At 56.4% G+C, this 15605-nt stretch overlaps 2 protein-coding genes across 2 annotated transcripts in view; one reads left to right on the top strand and one right to left on the bottom strand.

Annotated features, from left to right (window-relative positions):
* Nucleotides 1-12634, bottom strand: part of dock1 (dedicator of cytokinesis 1) — a 25348-nt gene extending 12714 nt beyond the window's left edge. The window contains exons 1-18 of the mRNA XM_068754814.1: nt 12592-12634; nt 6958-7041; nt 6802-6842; nt 6663-6718; nt 6481-6577; nt 6200-6348; nt 5900-6035; nt 5649-5806; nt 5397-5478; nt 4868-5003; nt 4712-4784; nt 3861-4000; nt 3528-3653; nt 3308-3432; nt 2012-2110; nt 1752-1824; nt 928-1029; nt 664-849 (exon numbers count right to left, since the gene is read on the bottom strand). Coding sequence (XP_068610915.1) covers nt 664-849; nt 928-1029; nt 1752-1824; nt 2012-2110; nt 3308-3432; nt 3528-3653; nt 3861-4000; nt 4712-4784; nt 4868-5003; nt 5397-5478; nt 5649-5806; nt 5900-6035; nt 6200-6348; nt 6481-6577; nt 6663-6718; nt 6802-6842; nt 6958-7041; nt 12592-12634 — 1906 coding nt within the window. The remainder of the gene's footprint in view (nt 1-663; nt 850-927; nt 1030-1751; nt 1825-2011; nt 2111-3307; nt 3433-3527; nt 3654-3860; nt 4001-4711; nt 4785-4867; nt 5004-5396; nt 5479-5648; nt 5807-5899; nt 6036-6199; nt 6349-6480; nt 6578-6662; nt 6719-6801; nt 6843-6957; nt 7042-12591) is intronic.
* A 1109-nt stretch (nt 12635-13743) lies between these two features.
* Nucleotides 13744-15605, top strand: part of LOC137910376 (disintegrin and metalloproteinase domain-containing protein 12-like) — a 6519-nt gene continuing 4657 nt past the window's right edge. The window contains 1 exon segment of the mRNA XM_068754813.1: nt 13744-14337. Coding sequence (XP_068610914.1) covers nt 13744-14337 — 594 coding nt within the window.

Raw genomic sequence — 15605 nt, 5'->3', positions numbered from 1 at the left:
CGCGAGCTCCGGGCGGCGCTCCGAGCTTTATTTAAAGCCACTCTTGCATTACGGCGAATAAAAAACATCAGGACACGATGCACTCCCTCCAGGCGGCATCCCGAAACACGAGAACGGTTTTCATTCGGCTCCACTTAAAATGTTGAATCAGAAGAAGGAAAGGTTCTGTTCGGAGGACGGGAAGAATCCGGCCAGAACATCAGAGCGGCCTCTCTCGCCATCACGACTCCGGGGAGTGTAACGAGATCCTTACTCCAAGGAAGAGACAGGGAGTTCCTCATCTTAATAAGGTTCGATGGTCTCGGGGGGGGGGGGGGGGGGGTCCCCTGCCAGACTGACAGCAGTAAACAGAACACGGATGGATTGAAATATCGTGATGGACTGGAGGGAGCCGAGGAACAGGAAGTAGATTAGGAGGAGGAAAGGAGGCCCGTCGCTGTCGGCTAAACGAGCGTATGAAGATCGGGTGGAGTGCGTGACGGATGGCGGGCGTCCTGCCCCCCCCCCCCTTTAAGTGATGCATGTGCAGCGCACGATGAGTCACGGGCTGTTCTGGGCGCCACTTTAAACGGCGCTCAACACGGGGACGCTAGTTAGCGTGAGCGAGACAACCTCCCCGGCGCCGGCAGCGCGAAGCCACACCCACTGAGGCGCCGCTCTTACCATTCTGCGTGAGCTTGGTGGAGCAGACCAGGGTGGCGATCTGGAAGGAGTCCCGGCTGATGGTGCCGCTGCCCAGGTTCTGGATGCTCTTCCCGCTGGTCGGGTAGCCCTTCTCCTCCAGCTCCAGCTTGGTGGCGGGCAGGTTCAGGTAGACGGACGAGTCCTCCAGCCGCTTCGCCTCCGCCTGGTTCTCCGGGGTCAGGGTCGGTCAGTTTGGGAAGAGCGGCGCCGGGGAGGAGCATTATGGGATGTTTCCTCCTTACCTGTACACGAGCAGATCGTGCTCGCCGTCCCTCAGAGTCGTCCCGTCGTATCTCATCAGCTTGACGAAAGACAAGGCGAATATCTTCTCCGATTTGTCTCTGGCTGCAGGAGGAGGAGGAGGAGGAGGAGCCTTCATCAATTCATTCATACAGTATGAAATGAAAATACAACAAACGGAGAAGAGGATTCTGCTGAATGGGAGGGGGCGGAGCTGGCCTGAAGGAGTAGGTGTGTCTGCAGGGGGGCGGGGTTAAGTAGAAACAGCTGATTCTAAGCGATGGTTTTCCATGTTTGAACAACGATGTCGGGATTCATTCATCCTGTCGGAGTGTGAATGAACACCGGATGACGGGAACGCAGCAGCGAGCGGTTAGAGTGTGTGTGTGCGTGTGCGTGTGCGTGGCTGCCGAGGGAAGCTCTGTGTAAACAAGCACAAGAGTTATGACTTTGTCTGTGGGGGGGGGGGGGGGGGCGGTACATATATCATCATTGCGGATCAACAAGCTAAAATTTACTAGCGGGGAGACATTACTCATCCAAGTATCTCCGCCGGAGCGGGATGGGGAGGGTTCAGATCTCCGGGGGGGGGAGCTACCCTCAGCGCCAGATAACAGCGGGGGGCAGTTTCCTCAAAGGTCACGCCCGCTAACGGCATTAGCTGCAGCGGCGAGGTGGCGAGCATGACGAGAGGGCTCCTCACGGCCCCGCCTCCCCTTCCTTGAGGTATAAATTGCTTGATGCACGCACACCTGCCCCCCCCCCCCCCTTCCCAACCCGTGAGCCGCCTCCCGGCTGCAGCCGGTCATTCCGGCGTTCATACTCACAGTCCTGCGACGAGCGGTGGCGGAAGGTGAAGCGTAAGTGGCTCCGGTTCACGTCCTCGATGGGGATGGCGACCTGAGGTCCGGGAACAGAGAGGGACGCGAGCTGAAGCCAAACGGGTTTACTTCCAGCCGACTTCAAGCAGCGTTCGGATTCTGCATTTTTTAAACTTCAGCTCTACTCGAGCGCCGCCTGGGATTCACCCACGCCACCCGTGACGCACATTTGGGACGACCTCCGAACCCAGGGGAGGGGGACGCACCTTGATAGTCTCGAACCAGCGCGGCTGCTTCACTTGGTAGTAGATGACAGACTTGTACTCGTTCATGCCCTCGTCTCCAGCCCCGGGGAAGATCACGCTCTGGATGAAGAGGAGGAACACGCAAATGAAGCTACCAAGCAGCGGCGCCGCCGGTTCGATGGCGCCGGCGGCGGCGCCGCGTTCAAAGGAAGACGAGCACGCGGGAAAAACTGACCTGACGGAAGGAGCCACCCGCCAATCGCATGGCGGGGATTGTGGTGACATAGAAAATAAATGAGGCATTAATTATTTAAGGAGGAGGAGCCGGAGCGCTGCGAGGGGGCGGAGGGACGCCAGGTGCAGGGGGTGCGTGCAAAAGACCACGCGGGTCCCGGGGGAGGGATGGAGCGACATCGGATGGGAAACGGGGCCCCAGCGGACGCCACGGCCTGCTGGTGCACCGCCGCTAATGGCTTCCGACAACCGGTAATTATGAGGAATAACAGTCCCCGTCTCCCCCGGCAACACTGAGCAGACGTGTGGGCGGGTGGGCGGGTGGGGGGGAGTGCAGGTGCTGGCTCTCACGACTCCGCCCCTTAACTGAGAGTGGGGGGGGGGGGTTCATCACAGATTAAGGAGAGAGGAAGAGGAGAAAGCCGAACTGCAGGTGACGGAGGTGCGTTCGGCTCGGAGGACGACGGATGAAGCAGAACGAGAGCAGCCAGACAGGAAGTGGAGGCGGAGGAGGGTTACCCAGACGCCCCGGCCCGTTTACACGCTCCGATAAATCCAGCATCGACGCTCCAAACGGATTAGCCGCCGCGGTTCCTCCCCGCCAACCAAAGACAGGAAGTCAGATGAGAAGACATTTTTCGTGTACTTCCTGATGGAGGTTCGTGTTCTTCGCGTTTCATCGAGGAAGAGGAGGGCAGCGGCGCTGGAGGCCTAACGCTAACGAGTTCACCACCGTTAACTGAAGGCGTCTGTAAAGTCAAGCGGCGGGGGGGAGGGGGGGGTAATTAACATCAGAACAAGGCGCCGGCGAGACACCGGAGACGAAGGCTTTAGCAGGAGATTAGACGGGTCGACGTGCGATCTAAAAATAGAACGCGCTCGGCAGGAAGAGTCGCTTCAACATGAAGGTGAGAATCAGCGAAGGACGAAACGGGAGACGCACATCCGGCGGCGGCGGCGGGGCGAGGTCCGGCCCGTGCAGAGCCCGGTAAATCACCGCCTGTCTGGGAGAACCATCAGCAGCAGCACCGCCGGAATGCTGAGAGGGAGCAGGACCCGGAAAAAAACATTCCCGGGACGTACCTCCAGCTTCTTGCCGTCCTCGTCGTAAACGGACACGATGACCTCCACGTTTTTGGGCTTGGTTTTGCTCCCCTTGTCGAAGTCTCCCTGAACCAGGGTCACATAGATGTCGTTCCTCACGTCGCCTGCGGGAGACGGGAAGGAGCGGAGCGGGTCGGACGGGGGGGTCGAACCGCTCGCTGTCTTTAATCGTTTGAATCGGATTCCCGGCGACGCCCACCTGGCATGATGATCTCGGGGAAGCCCATCTTGCGAGCCACAGCTGTCGACCGATCCACCAGGTGAGGGAAGTCCTTCCTTATCTGGTGGATGTCTCCTGGGAGCAGCTTCAGGGTCACCCACAGACCTGGGGGGGGCGACGTCATTTATACAAGCGAATGCATGATTTATGCAAATAAAGTTAAATAAGTGAAATCATTGATCCTTTAGCGGTGTCTTGTGATGTGGTCGCTAACTAATGCTACATCGGGCGCTACAAAATGAAGTTCCCTGCTGAGGATCTCCTTCCTGTCGCACCTTTTACAGACTTCCTGTCCGGAACCCTTCGCCGTACCTTGTCCCTTGTGGTTGACCTCTTTGGCGGTGATAACTTTGTTGATGACCGTCTGGAGGAAGTCGCTCTCCCCCGCCACCCTGGGTGAGAAACGGGAGACGTTCAGCTGCTTGTGGCGAACGGCGTCGTCCAACGCTAGCCTGCAGTGGTCACACAACGGGCAAACGGCGCACGGGAGGGAGAGGAGGACGGGGAGGAAGAGGAGCGGGACAGAAGAGCCACAAAGCGACGGTGGTGGGGGGGGGCGGGGGGGGGAATGGGACGAGGGAAGAGACACACCGAAGCGTGACGCCAGCACAGACACAAAGCCGCTTGTTAGCGGTTAGCAACGAGGCGGGACGGGCGGCGAAAGAAACAGAGAAATCACTATTTAGGAAAAGGCACGCGGTCGGCATCTGAAGGGGGCGGGGCAGCGGCGGCCTTCACATCCCGGCCTTGAAAACGCATCCAGCGACGGGGTCGCAGAAGCGCCATCCCAAAACGCCGTCCATTAAGACATAAATAACCTCGCTCTTCTTCTCCACGCCAGGCGGCTCCACTTTAGATGATTTACTGTCGCCGATGAAGCCGCTAAGTGAAGCGGGCGGCCCGCCGAACGGCCGGAGACGGACGCATTACGCAGGAAATCACGCTAAAGGTCACTCCGGCCCCCCGTTCCCGCGCCGGCGAGAACGGCAGCGCTTAATGAGATTGCTTTAATTGAGTCAGCTGGGAACGGGGGAGGGGGGGGGGAGGGGGGGCTCTTAAACCCCCCCCACCGCTAATCAGGTGTCAAGGACTCAAGCCGCACTTTAGGATACGTTAGCGGGCGTCGGACGCCGTTTGGATTCGCCGCTGGACGCTCCACTTACGGCTGGAAGGGAATGAAGTGCTGCTTGTCCTCGTCGTCCATTTTGCCCGTTATGATGTCGGTGACGTCCATGACTGTGGAGAAACCAGGAGGAGAGGGGTTAAAAGCACGGCCCGAGTCTGCGTGCACGGAGCGCTCGCCGCCGCCGCGGGTTCACCTGCCACCCCGAAGGGTCTCCTCAGGCCGGACGTCAGCCTCCGGGTGTTGTTGTCCCGGAGCTCCATGCGTCCCACCCGGACGATCTGACACACGAAGCTGATCTTCTCCCGCTTCAGGTCTTCGCTGCCCAAATCCTGAGGAGAAACACGAAGGAGGCGAAGATGGATACTTCCTGCGGATGGGTCTAAAACCGATCCTGGCCCCGCCCCTGCTCCCCTACGGATCCGTCCACTTCCTGTCACACAAATCAATCAGTCCCATCCTCCGTTGAAGGTAAATCCTCCGACACGTGTCGCCTCGGCGACGCCTGGGACTCCGTCCACAGCTTCGTGTCCTGTTGGCGACGCCCCCCCCCCCAGCGACCCGCCCCCGGCTGGCGATGCTCCGACTCTGACCTCCATTAGCCAGAGGTGACATGCAGCTCGCCTCTTTGAGCGCTGAGCAAACACAGGCTGCGTAAACAGGCACTGACTAAGCACACACACACACACACACACACACACACGCACACGCACACGCACGCTCACCGTGAACACGGCCCGCAGGTTGTGAAGCTGGTCGATGTCTTTCACCAGACCGGAACTGGACCACTTCACCAGGTAGTTCTCGCTGCGAGGCAGAAGGAAGCGCCAAATCAGCCGGCAGCATCGAAATAAAGGCAAGTTTTAACCAGCAGGGGGCGTAGCAAGGTTTCACGCGCATCGGCGATCAATCGTTGCATCCGTCATGGTCGGCGTCTGAAAGCCCAAACGGAACCGCCTCCCCGGGGGGGGGGTTACCTGATGAACTTGGACTCCACCGGGTCGTACAGCGACATCAGCACCTCCGCGTCCTCGCCGATCTTGCACACGACGTTCTTCAGCGTCACGAAGAGCGCGAACGCCGGCGTGGAGGCGAACTTCGCCTGCCTGCTGAGATCGATGTTCTGCCTCTGAGACTGTCGGACGGGGAGACGAGAGGCGCCGGACGGCGTCGGTTAGAGACGCCGGACCCGTCAGAATTCAGCCCGGAAGGAGTTCCGTCCCTTTACCTTCTCCTCTTGGATCCGGTCGTCGATTTGTTTGGACGCCGCCTCGTGAGCTCGGAACAGACTGATGGTGCTGGTGAGGTCCGGGTCCAGGATGTTCCCGTCCTCGTCCCTGACCACCAGATCCAGATCCAGGTACCTCGGAGGAAAACGGGACAGGGCGGAACACGTCACGATGAATTTCTTTACCTGAATTTATCACAGAAGCAGAAGGAAGCTTCACGGACGATGACCTGCTGACCCGACACCGGTGACCCGGGACAGAGACGGATGTGGGGGGGGCTCTGAACGGCGGATCCTCACTTGTTGCCGTAGTCGATCTTGGAGGTGACTTTCTGCTTCAGCTCGCTGAGCTCGTCCTGCGGGAGGGTGCCGGACAGGATCTGGGAACGCCACTCGATGAGGTCGTAGATCATGTCCCGGACAGAATTGAACATCTCGCGTTTGTCCCCCTGTCAGAGACGGACGGATAAGCACGTGGCGCTCTGTTAGCTTCTAAGCTAGCGCCTTGAGCTGCCAGGAAGGAAGGCCCGATTAAAGCCAAATCGTCGGGAAGCAGAACCGGACCTCGGACCGACCCTCACCACGTATAGGTCCCGCCATATGGTGGCCCACTCCCGGAGCGTGGTGGTGACCTCCTGGACCAGGGGCAGCTCGGTGGGGACGACCGTCTCCTTCTGCCTGAATCGGGGGAGACGACAACCGGATTGTGTGTTTTTTCACGTCATTGGCAACGCGGAAAACGTGGAAGCGGAGCGCTACGAACCCGCTGCCCTCGACCGTGGCGTCTTTCAGGTGGACGTAGCAAGCAGGAAACACGCCCTGAAAGGGGAAGGCGGTCACGGTGAAACCAGGACGATGGCGAGAACTGAAACGTCTCGCTTGGTCAAAGCTTCGACTCTCACCTTCCTGGACTTCCTCCTCAGCCGATGTCCTCTGTACCAACCTGATGTGGAGGGGGGGGGGGGGGGGACACACGCGCGAAATGAGCTTTGAATAAGAACGCACGGGCAGCGAATGCGTCCGCAGGAACACGCCATCAGCGGCGCCCCCGTTCTCACCTTCGTACGTCTCAAGTATGTGCACCGTGTCTCCGATCTGCAGCGACAGCTCCTCGTCTCCGCGGGCGTCGTAGTTATAGATCGCTGGGGGAAGAGAGGAAGCCATTACAGGAGATGGGGGGGGTGGGGGGGGGCAATAAAGCGTTCCGCTCCCTCGTGGCGTTAATTACGCGCCACGCCGCGCGTAGTAGAGGCATCACGCACCCATCCAGGATGTCCACCCACACACACGGCGATGGTGGGGGGCACGACTGCGACCCCCCCCCCCCCCGGGTCCCACCGCCCACTGGAAGGAAAGCAATAACGCCGGATCAACGGCACCGGCAAACGGATAAAAGGATGGAGACGAAAACAAAATTCAATGTTCCCGATTCATTTAGGCCCAAACCGGAGAGGAGCGGCGCCGCGAAAGGATCCCAACTGAACGGGAATCAATAAATACCGGCGACGCCATCAGGTCACCGGCCGTCAGACGAGCTTCTTTAGACGGGGTGGAAACCGTCGCTCTGCAGAGCAAAGTGAAGAAGAGATGCGGGAATCCTGGAATAACCGGAATTAGAAATGTGTTCAAATAAGGTGGAAAAGGAAACGGAAAAGGAAACGGAAGAGGAGGAGCCTGAGAAGCGGCGGCGTGGCCTGGGATGGCCGTTTGATGACACGGCGAGGCCAGCGAACGGAGAATGCAATTCTTCTTCTTCCGTTCGGGTGGGGATTCGCTCAATTGGGTCACCATGGTTACGGGTTTTCCAGAGAGGCCATCAAACGCTGCGTCTGTTCAGAACTGGGTCACCCGGCCTGCCGAGTCGGCAAGTTATCCGAAACCGAAGGCGCCGGCTGGGAGCATCCCGAACATCGGAAAACTAATAAAAGCCCCTGTGATCGTTGCCACGGAGACGAGGTTCACGACAAACGGGGGGGCAATAACAGAGCGACCCGAAACGACACCCTGGGCGTGTCATCGAGCACGGGTCGATTTACAATCAGCAAACGAAGAGGAAGCGGGCTCTCATCCCCGGAGAGCGGCGTGCAAATGGCTCTCTGGAATCCTGATAAACAGCGGCGGCGTTTTCCGGGGGCTCATTAGCGCACAAAAGTCCTGAAGCAAACGCGCAGAGCGTTATCATCAAAGGATGCGAGCGAGGGGATCAGATTACAGGCCCATCCAGTTAGCCGACGCCCCCTCAGCAGTTCCACGCAGCCTCGTTTTAAACGGCGGGCTGATTGTAATTCGACACTTCGGGCTCGCTAATAACCTCGGCTAATCCGCGGCGTGTACGACATGTCATTAGCGCTCGGGTGAGAACGGAACACGCCGCCGAAGGAGGGAGGATGCCGATGGTTACTGCCACTGGGCCGGGGGGGGCAGCGACCCCATGACCTGGAGGGAATATATACGAATGAGTTGCTCCTAAATAATAAAGCATTTTTTTCCACGTTGGAGGATCAAGCGACAAGAAAACATCCGACAAAGACAAAGACAAAGACAATTCTCTTCCACGCTGCGATTGGACCCGAGATCTTCTCGCAGACGTCCCGAATCATTCCCCGGCGCCCACAGGCCTCATTTCCTGGAATTTCTCCTCCGTTAATTGCATCCGTTTCATCGCACCAGCGGCGAGCCGGAGGAGCCGTCTTCAAACGCCTCGTTTGGTCTGCACGGGGCGACCGCCGCACCGAGGGGCCGCCGTGTTTCTGGAGGCGGCTGGCAAATTCATCGCCGCAAAGCCGAGTGTTAACGGAGCCTCGAAACGGGCGCCGATCGCACAAACAACTCCGACGGACCGCGAGGTGAACACAGGGGCGTCCGAAACCACGGAAACGGCGGCGCGGGCGTTCGGTTGCCTTCCTTCAAGGAGATCTCGTGAGAAGGCTTAAAGGCCGACGATGATGCAATTAACCTGGAGCTGCGAGAAAGAGCAGCCCCTGGCTCCGCCCTCTCCGCCCTCTGACTGGAAGCGGTGCAGGAAGTGCCTCTCCAGATATTCCTGCATCACAATAGGCGAGGGAGGAAGTAGTGATGCTGTTCACGACAGCAGGAAGGGGTACAGAGTGGAACAGGATGCAGCAAAAATACCAGCAGAGGAAGAGGAGGAGCTGGAGGAAGGAACGCAGCACGAAACACGAAGGCCCCGAAGAACGATTATTAGCACTTATTTAAACTCTTCACTTCCCAAAATAGCCAAAGGCCCCCGCTCCGCTGGGAAATCCAGGGAAAGATGCCCCCCCCCCCCCCCCCCGGAGACCCACATCTGAGAAGAATCACGCTCAGTATGAGACTGAACTAAACGTGTAACCATGGAAACGGAAAAAAAAAACAAGCAAACAATAAAAGCCCCGAAATGATCGAAGACGCCGCGACAGCGTAGAGACAAAACCGAACGCCCGGAATGAGCTGAAATCCAGACTGTAACCATGGAAACGGAAGACCTCCGTCCAACAGCAGAAGGAAACACGTCAGCTCGGGGGGGGGGGGGGGGGATCCCTTCCTGTGCCGCCATCATTCTGTCAGACTCAAGCCACGTCTGATGAAGGGCCGCATGAAGTATCCATGACAACCGTTAGCCCTTAATGTTATAATATACTTCCAGAGCATGAAAATGTCTCAAGGGCTCATTACCAGAATAAATTATTAACAACCTGGGGGGGGGGGGGGATTCTGCACAGAATCAGTGACTGACGACACGATTACGGACCCCCGAGACATCCCACCGGACTTTAAGAAGGTTGCAAACCGCCTCGGATCCGGGTGGGCATCGGAGGAACGGCTCTGAACGGGTAAAGAACACAGAACATACACATCTATCCAGCGGCGCGGCTAACGTGCTAATCAGCGCTCAGCTCGGCTGCTTGAGAGTCTCCCCGAGGGATCCCGTCCCTTCGGCCCACTGTTGACCCGGGAACACAGGTCGCCCAGTGTCGGATCGCCCACCGATGGCTGGCACAGCCTCAGCTCAGCTGCAGGCTCGCCGCGCCGGCGGAACAAAGCCGCGTCCACATCCTCCGGTTCTGGGAATCTCACCCTCACCCCGAGTGAGTTCTCCCTAAACGCCAAAGACAAAGAGGAAATGAGGTGCGTCTAAACGGTTCGGTGCCGGCGGCGTTTTGGCAGCACATCAACGCCCTGCCGGATACGAGACGTGAAAGGTTCTCTGTTTATTAATTTAAAAGCGTCTGGATCCAAATGATGTCACAAGACACGCCCACATCGGTGACCTTTGCTTCACGTTGATGCGTTAAACACCGTTAGCCATCTGTCACGCTAGCCAAAGCAGCACAGCGGGGGGGGGGGGGGCTCTTCTCATTTTATCCACACAAGGCCCCCCCGAGGAGCAGCCCCCGCCCCCCCCCCCCTCATCAACGCCATCGTGAATCTCCTCGTTTGGCGTTTTCAGCTTAATGATGATTCAGACTCAAGTGTCAAACTCAGCCGGCAGGGAACGCCGCCAGTTTGTTCCCTAAACAAATGAAAACAGATAAAAGGGAATGACTCAAATCCGCCCGTCCCGTATTTCACACCAAACGGCTGACAGACGGATAACATAGCAGGCTGGGGGGGGGGGGGGGGGGGCTTTGAAAACATATGCCCGGGATTTACGCCGTAGCCGAAACTGCGTTTTAATTGCAGCCATATTTGTTATCTTTCTGCGCTTTAGCGGGCGGGAGACTTTTTCTCTGAGCCGCCGCGTCTCTATTTTCTGTTCCCGACGTGTCAGTCACGGCCAACCTGCTCCGAAGGAGAGCCGGCGATGCTCCCCCCCCAATACAATACACCGAAACGTGGATCGTTGCCACGCCATAATTAAACTGCAGGGCTCGGGGTGGACGTGCGTCTCCGTCTGCACGTCCAATTATCCCTCCGGCTGAGGCAGCGTCTTCCGTCTGCAAAGTGAGCGTTCAACGGCGACCCCCTAAAACAGGGGTCGGCAACCTAAGGCACGCGTGCCGCGGGTGGCACGCGTGCCTTAGGTTGCCGAGTTCACACACCTGAACTCGTTTGACGCGATCGCGTTCTCACGCACCGACTCATGACTCACGGGTCTTCACGCGAGGACGAGCCCAAAACTTTACACCAGTGACAGGAAGGAAGATGAAAGACGGCCAATGAACATCAATGACATCATCGGTGTGGGGGGGGGGGGGGGGGGGAATGCACCCGACAGGTTTGTTCACCCACGAAGCCACACGTTTGGGTTTCAGCGGCAGGCTTGTGGTTCAGCAGGTCGGGCAGCGCTGCAGTGCATTCTGGATGTTGTAGGATTTCTTTGCCCAGCGTTCCCAGCATCAACCAGTAGCGAAGACGAGGCCGTGTACTCGGGGTGAAATACTCCTCTGAGTAGAGTACTTTTACACGTTTACACGATCACGGCGCTTAAAGACTACAGTGGATGCGAAGGTCAGAGGTCAACGACTGTGATGTCATAAGAGTCACGGGAAGGAAAAGACACGTTTCGGTCACCACGGCGACGACGATGCAGAATCGAAGACTGATCTTCTGTTGCCTTGACAACCAGCAAAAAAAAAAAAAAAAAAAAAAGGAGTTATCAATTTTTCAGGGGTTTCCTCGTTGTTACGGCGACATAAATGCAACCGGGTTTCATTTCCAGTCTTCGGCTCGGTTCCGTAATGATCCAAATACCGGCACGAAAACGAAGCCCTTTATTATCGCTGGTGGGGTGCGGTCTCATTAGCCCCCCCCACCGAAGACCCATCCATCGATCGGCGCCGGCGTCCCTCCTGCAGCTGCGGGACATCGGTCCACATGGGAGCCGGCATGCGTGAGTCCGGGCCCGGGACGGTCGCAGAAGCTCCAGGGGATTCCAGGGAAGGACTCGGGACATTCGAACACAATGAGAACAGAAACCTTCCGTGCGGTGTCGGGTTTCATTATCGACGGTTCTGATAACAGGACAAGCAAAATGAGAACCTCGTGATGTTCGCCACAATGGAATCAGATCCAGGTCATAATCTGGAGCTAGATCGTAATCTGGATCCTAATCTGGAGCTAGATCGTAATCTGGATCATAATCTGGATCTTTATTATTGTTGTTTTATGGAACTGTTCTCAATAATAATTGGATACATGTAAATAATTACAATGTTCTGAGATGCCCTTAAATAATTATTATTAATACGTCCGGTGCGCGCGCTGTCCCGGCAGTATTCGGTAACGTTAACTGTCCGGGAGAGAATGGGGGGGGTCCCAGGCCAGGATGCTTTGATCCAGAGCCCTTGAGGAAGTGATGATTAAAAAAACAAAAAGCCAACGCGTCCGCAGCAACGAGCACCGGACCGGGGGACCGAACCGGGGGACCGGACCGGGGGACCGAACCGGGGGGGGGGGTCCGGGAGAACCTCGCGGGTTCGTTTGGAGCGGAGGCCCCACGACGCAGGAAACTACAACAAGGCGCGCCTCTTCACGATTCCCGATCCACGCACGCAGCCCCACAATAGACAACATTCCTTCTCCTGCGTTTCACGCAAACGGCCCGACGACCGTCCCGCATGCTGGGGGGGGGGGGGGCTCCTGCAGCTCCCCCGCCCCCCCCGCGCGTCCCGGTTCGAATCACGGTCCCTCTCAAACTTCTGGGAGCTACGAGCTAGCGGCGGAGCGTGCAAGTTTCTTTCTTTACGTACCGACGCCGTACTTCTCCCTCTTGGTGGGCACCCAGCGGGACATCCTCGCGGCCGGAGAGGGGAGCGGGGGGGGCTTCCCGGGTTGTCGGTTAGCGGGTCAGAAACGGTCCCGGTGAGACCCGTCGGTGTCGAGCGCACTTTTTCCTCACTTTTCCCTGAGCTCCGGGGAGCTACTCCGATCAGCCATTTTTCCACCAGTGACAGGACGCGCCGCGAGGGGGAGGGAGAGATCACAACTTTTTCACCCGCTCGGGTCCGCCTGTCACGCGGCAGCATCGCCGCCAGAGGGCGCTGCAGCTCTCAGAGTTGCCTTTAAACCGAAGAAGCCGCCTCTTTTGAGCCTCGTGGATGCCCGTCCTTTGTCAGTCCAGTAGTTTGACGCGCTTATTCCTTTTTAAGACGCGTTTCTGTGCGTGTGTTGATTAAGAAATTTATATATTCTTACTTCACAGACTTTTGACGTTGCTTTGAATCCACTAAAATCATAAAGCAAAGCCACGCCTTTTTTTTTTAAAGAATTAGAAGACGTTGATCTTTTTTAATTCCGCTGCCTGAAAATATCATCTGAAAACAATCGTGCGTCTCTGCGAGTTTGTTCCTGCCATGTAAAATAAATAAAAGTTCACTTGTTCATTGCGGGACATCGTGGTTGTCACGGTTACTTATCCGAGAGGACATTGGCCCACTTTCACAGCAGTCTTGCAGAAGTCACAGGGCTCGGAAAGACGCTCGAGGACATCCACGAGATCATAGAGGTTCAAAGAGGATTTCTGAACCAATGAGGGACTGAGATGCTCATTAATGAGGATTCATTAGATCTTGTCTCCTAAGTATAACTCGGCAGCGTGCGGATCACGTGGGCCGAGGATTAGACTTTTTATTTTTTTAAGGCGCTGAATGTTGGACAATGTTCTCGCTTGAAATCAAGCGTCACATCAACAAGTGATGCTTTTCTTCTTGGAGCCCCGTCTCTGTACTGGATGCTCAGAGGCTCCTTTGTTCACCATCGGACCGCTGGCGTTCCCGACTGGAGACGGCACCCAGCGGCGTCTGGTTCTTACAGAGACAGAGACCGTCCTAAAGGCAAGGAGTCCAGCTGGACTGTGGGCTGGAACTCGAGACCCGAGAGTGGGTCACCTGAGCTCCGGAGGCATGACCCTCCGCGGGCCAGCTGCCCACCTGAGACGAGCTCCGAGCTGGAGGAGATCCGGTGATGAATCCCGTTGGGAGAACTTTGCGGCAGAGGAGGAGGTCTTGCCTCGTCCCTCCGGCCCTCGACGGGCACCTCGACCCCGGAGCGCCGTCGAAGGAGGCCAGCTGGACTTCTGGCTGGAGCACCTGCGTAGGATGCAGACGGACATTCTACAAAGCCCGGTTCACTATCCGGTTTCAGGGTGCAGCGACCGGACTGCATCAGCACCTTCGCTCCGCAGAGAGCCAACCGGGTACGCCGGGAGCCGGCCGGAGAGTCCCTCCTTCAGCAGGACTTCGTCTCCGCGTCTGAGCACCACACTGGGCGGCAGTTTAGCGGGCAGCCAGGAGTCCCTCCAGAGTTGGTTTTCCTCTCCTCCACAGCGAAGCGGAAGCTGGGAGAAAGTTCACGTCGTGGAAGCCCCAAGGACGGAGCAGACTCGAGTCGGTTACCTCGCTCCAGTCAGGTTCGGGTGGCTGCCGACCCAGAGAAGAGTGGTGGTGGTGGCTGATGTTTGCAACCGGAGCCAGTGTTTGGAGCACGCTGCTGGAAAGGTGAGAAACCAATAACCTATATTCACAGCGGAGATTCTGAAGTCTGTGAAATCCTTCATCCGAACACTTCAGGTCTCCTTTCTCTTTGCTTACGAACTCTAAAAGTTCCCAACTTTAGAGTATTGAACCTTTTTAAAAGAAGATGCTTGACTGGGTCATCGTGGATTTGGCGCCGACATCCTCTTAGGTGGTTTGATGGGGATCCTTTGATGTCGGTTTGACGATGTAAGCTCTATTAAGGAAGTAAGTAAGGAAAAGTGGGACAGTGCAGATGGAGCATCGTGGAGCCATTTGTAGTCCGAGCGTAACCCAGGGGGGTCTTCCTTCCTCCAAGCATCCTCGTGCCTAAAGTTCATGTTTAAGACCTCTGACCTTTGTGGCCTGAGAGGATGGGACGCCGTGTCCAAAGAAAAATTCATTGCATGAAAGGATTTACGGCAAAATAGACTCTTTCTTTGCCAAGGGTTGCGGTGCTCCTGGTTAGCTTAGCTTAGCTTAGCATAAATACCATAGAGTACAATGTTAAACAGTTTGTCATTCTGACAAAGGTTAAAGCAAACAAGACAGAACGTCTCAGAAATGTTTACAACACATTTTACATAAGAAGCTAAGCTAAGCTAATTAGCTTTGTGTTTCGTGCTGAACTCTCATCCAATGTTCAAACAGCAAATAGGCAACTTTCTTCAGGTGAAGAAAAGATCAGGTCAGATAGAACTTTATTAATCCAGAAGAATTACAGAAGAAGAAGAAAAGAACATTCCGAATATAAATGAAAGCACTGAACAGATTAAAGATAACAATAATAATCTGGAAACAATCTGGAAAAAATTACGAAAGAAACACAAAATCTGTGAAAATATAAAATATCAAAGATTAAAAGTAAGTAAAATCCAGATGATGTAATAACGAAGGTCTTCTAATCTAAGGGGTCTCTTTTTCTCACAGGTGAAACTGAAACAACCGATCACGCAACCATCCAGAGCAATCACGCCATGACCGGCAGGCTCGGCGGTACGTACCGACACCCCCAGCGGGGGGGGGGACCACGTGAGGAGGCAGGAAAGCGGATTCACAGCAACAGAAAGCTCATCCCATCCCATCCGTGGCACCGACGCAACGCGTGGGCGTTTTAAACCGCTTTGAGATCACACACGGCGCCGGTGTGGAATCACAGGCTGCAGAAACACGATGAAGGGAACCCCCGTGTGGATCTGCAGCGATGCCTGGGAGTCTCTCCGCTTGTAAAACGGGCCGTGAATATTCATCGT

The sequence above is a fragment of the Brachionichthys hirsutus genome, chromosome 21 (assembly GCF_040956055.1).
Source record: "Brachionichthys hirsutus isolate HB-005 chromosome 21, CSIRO-AGI_Bhir_v1, whole genome shotgun sequence".
Classification (NCBI taxonomy): domain Eukaryota; kingdom Metazoa; phylum Chordata; class Actinopteri; order Lophiiformes; family Brachionichthyidae; genus Brachionichthys; species Brachionichthys hirsutus.
This window is presented reverse-complemented; position numbering and strand designations above follow the sequence as displayed.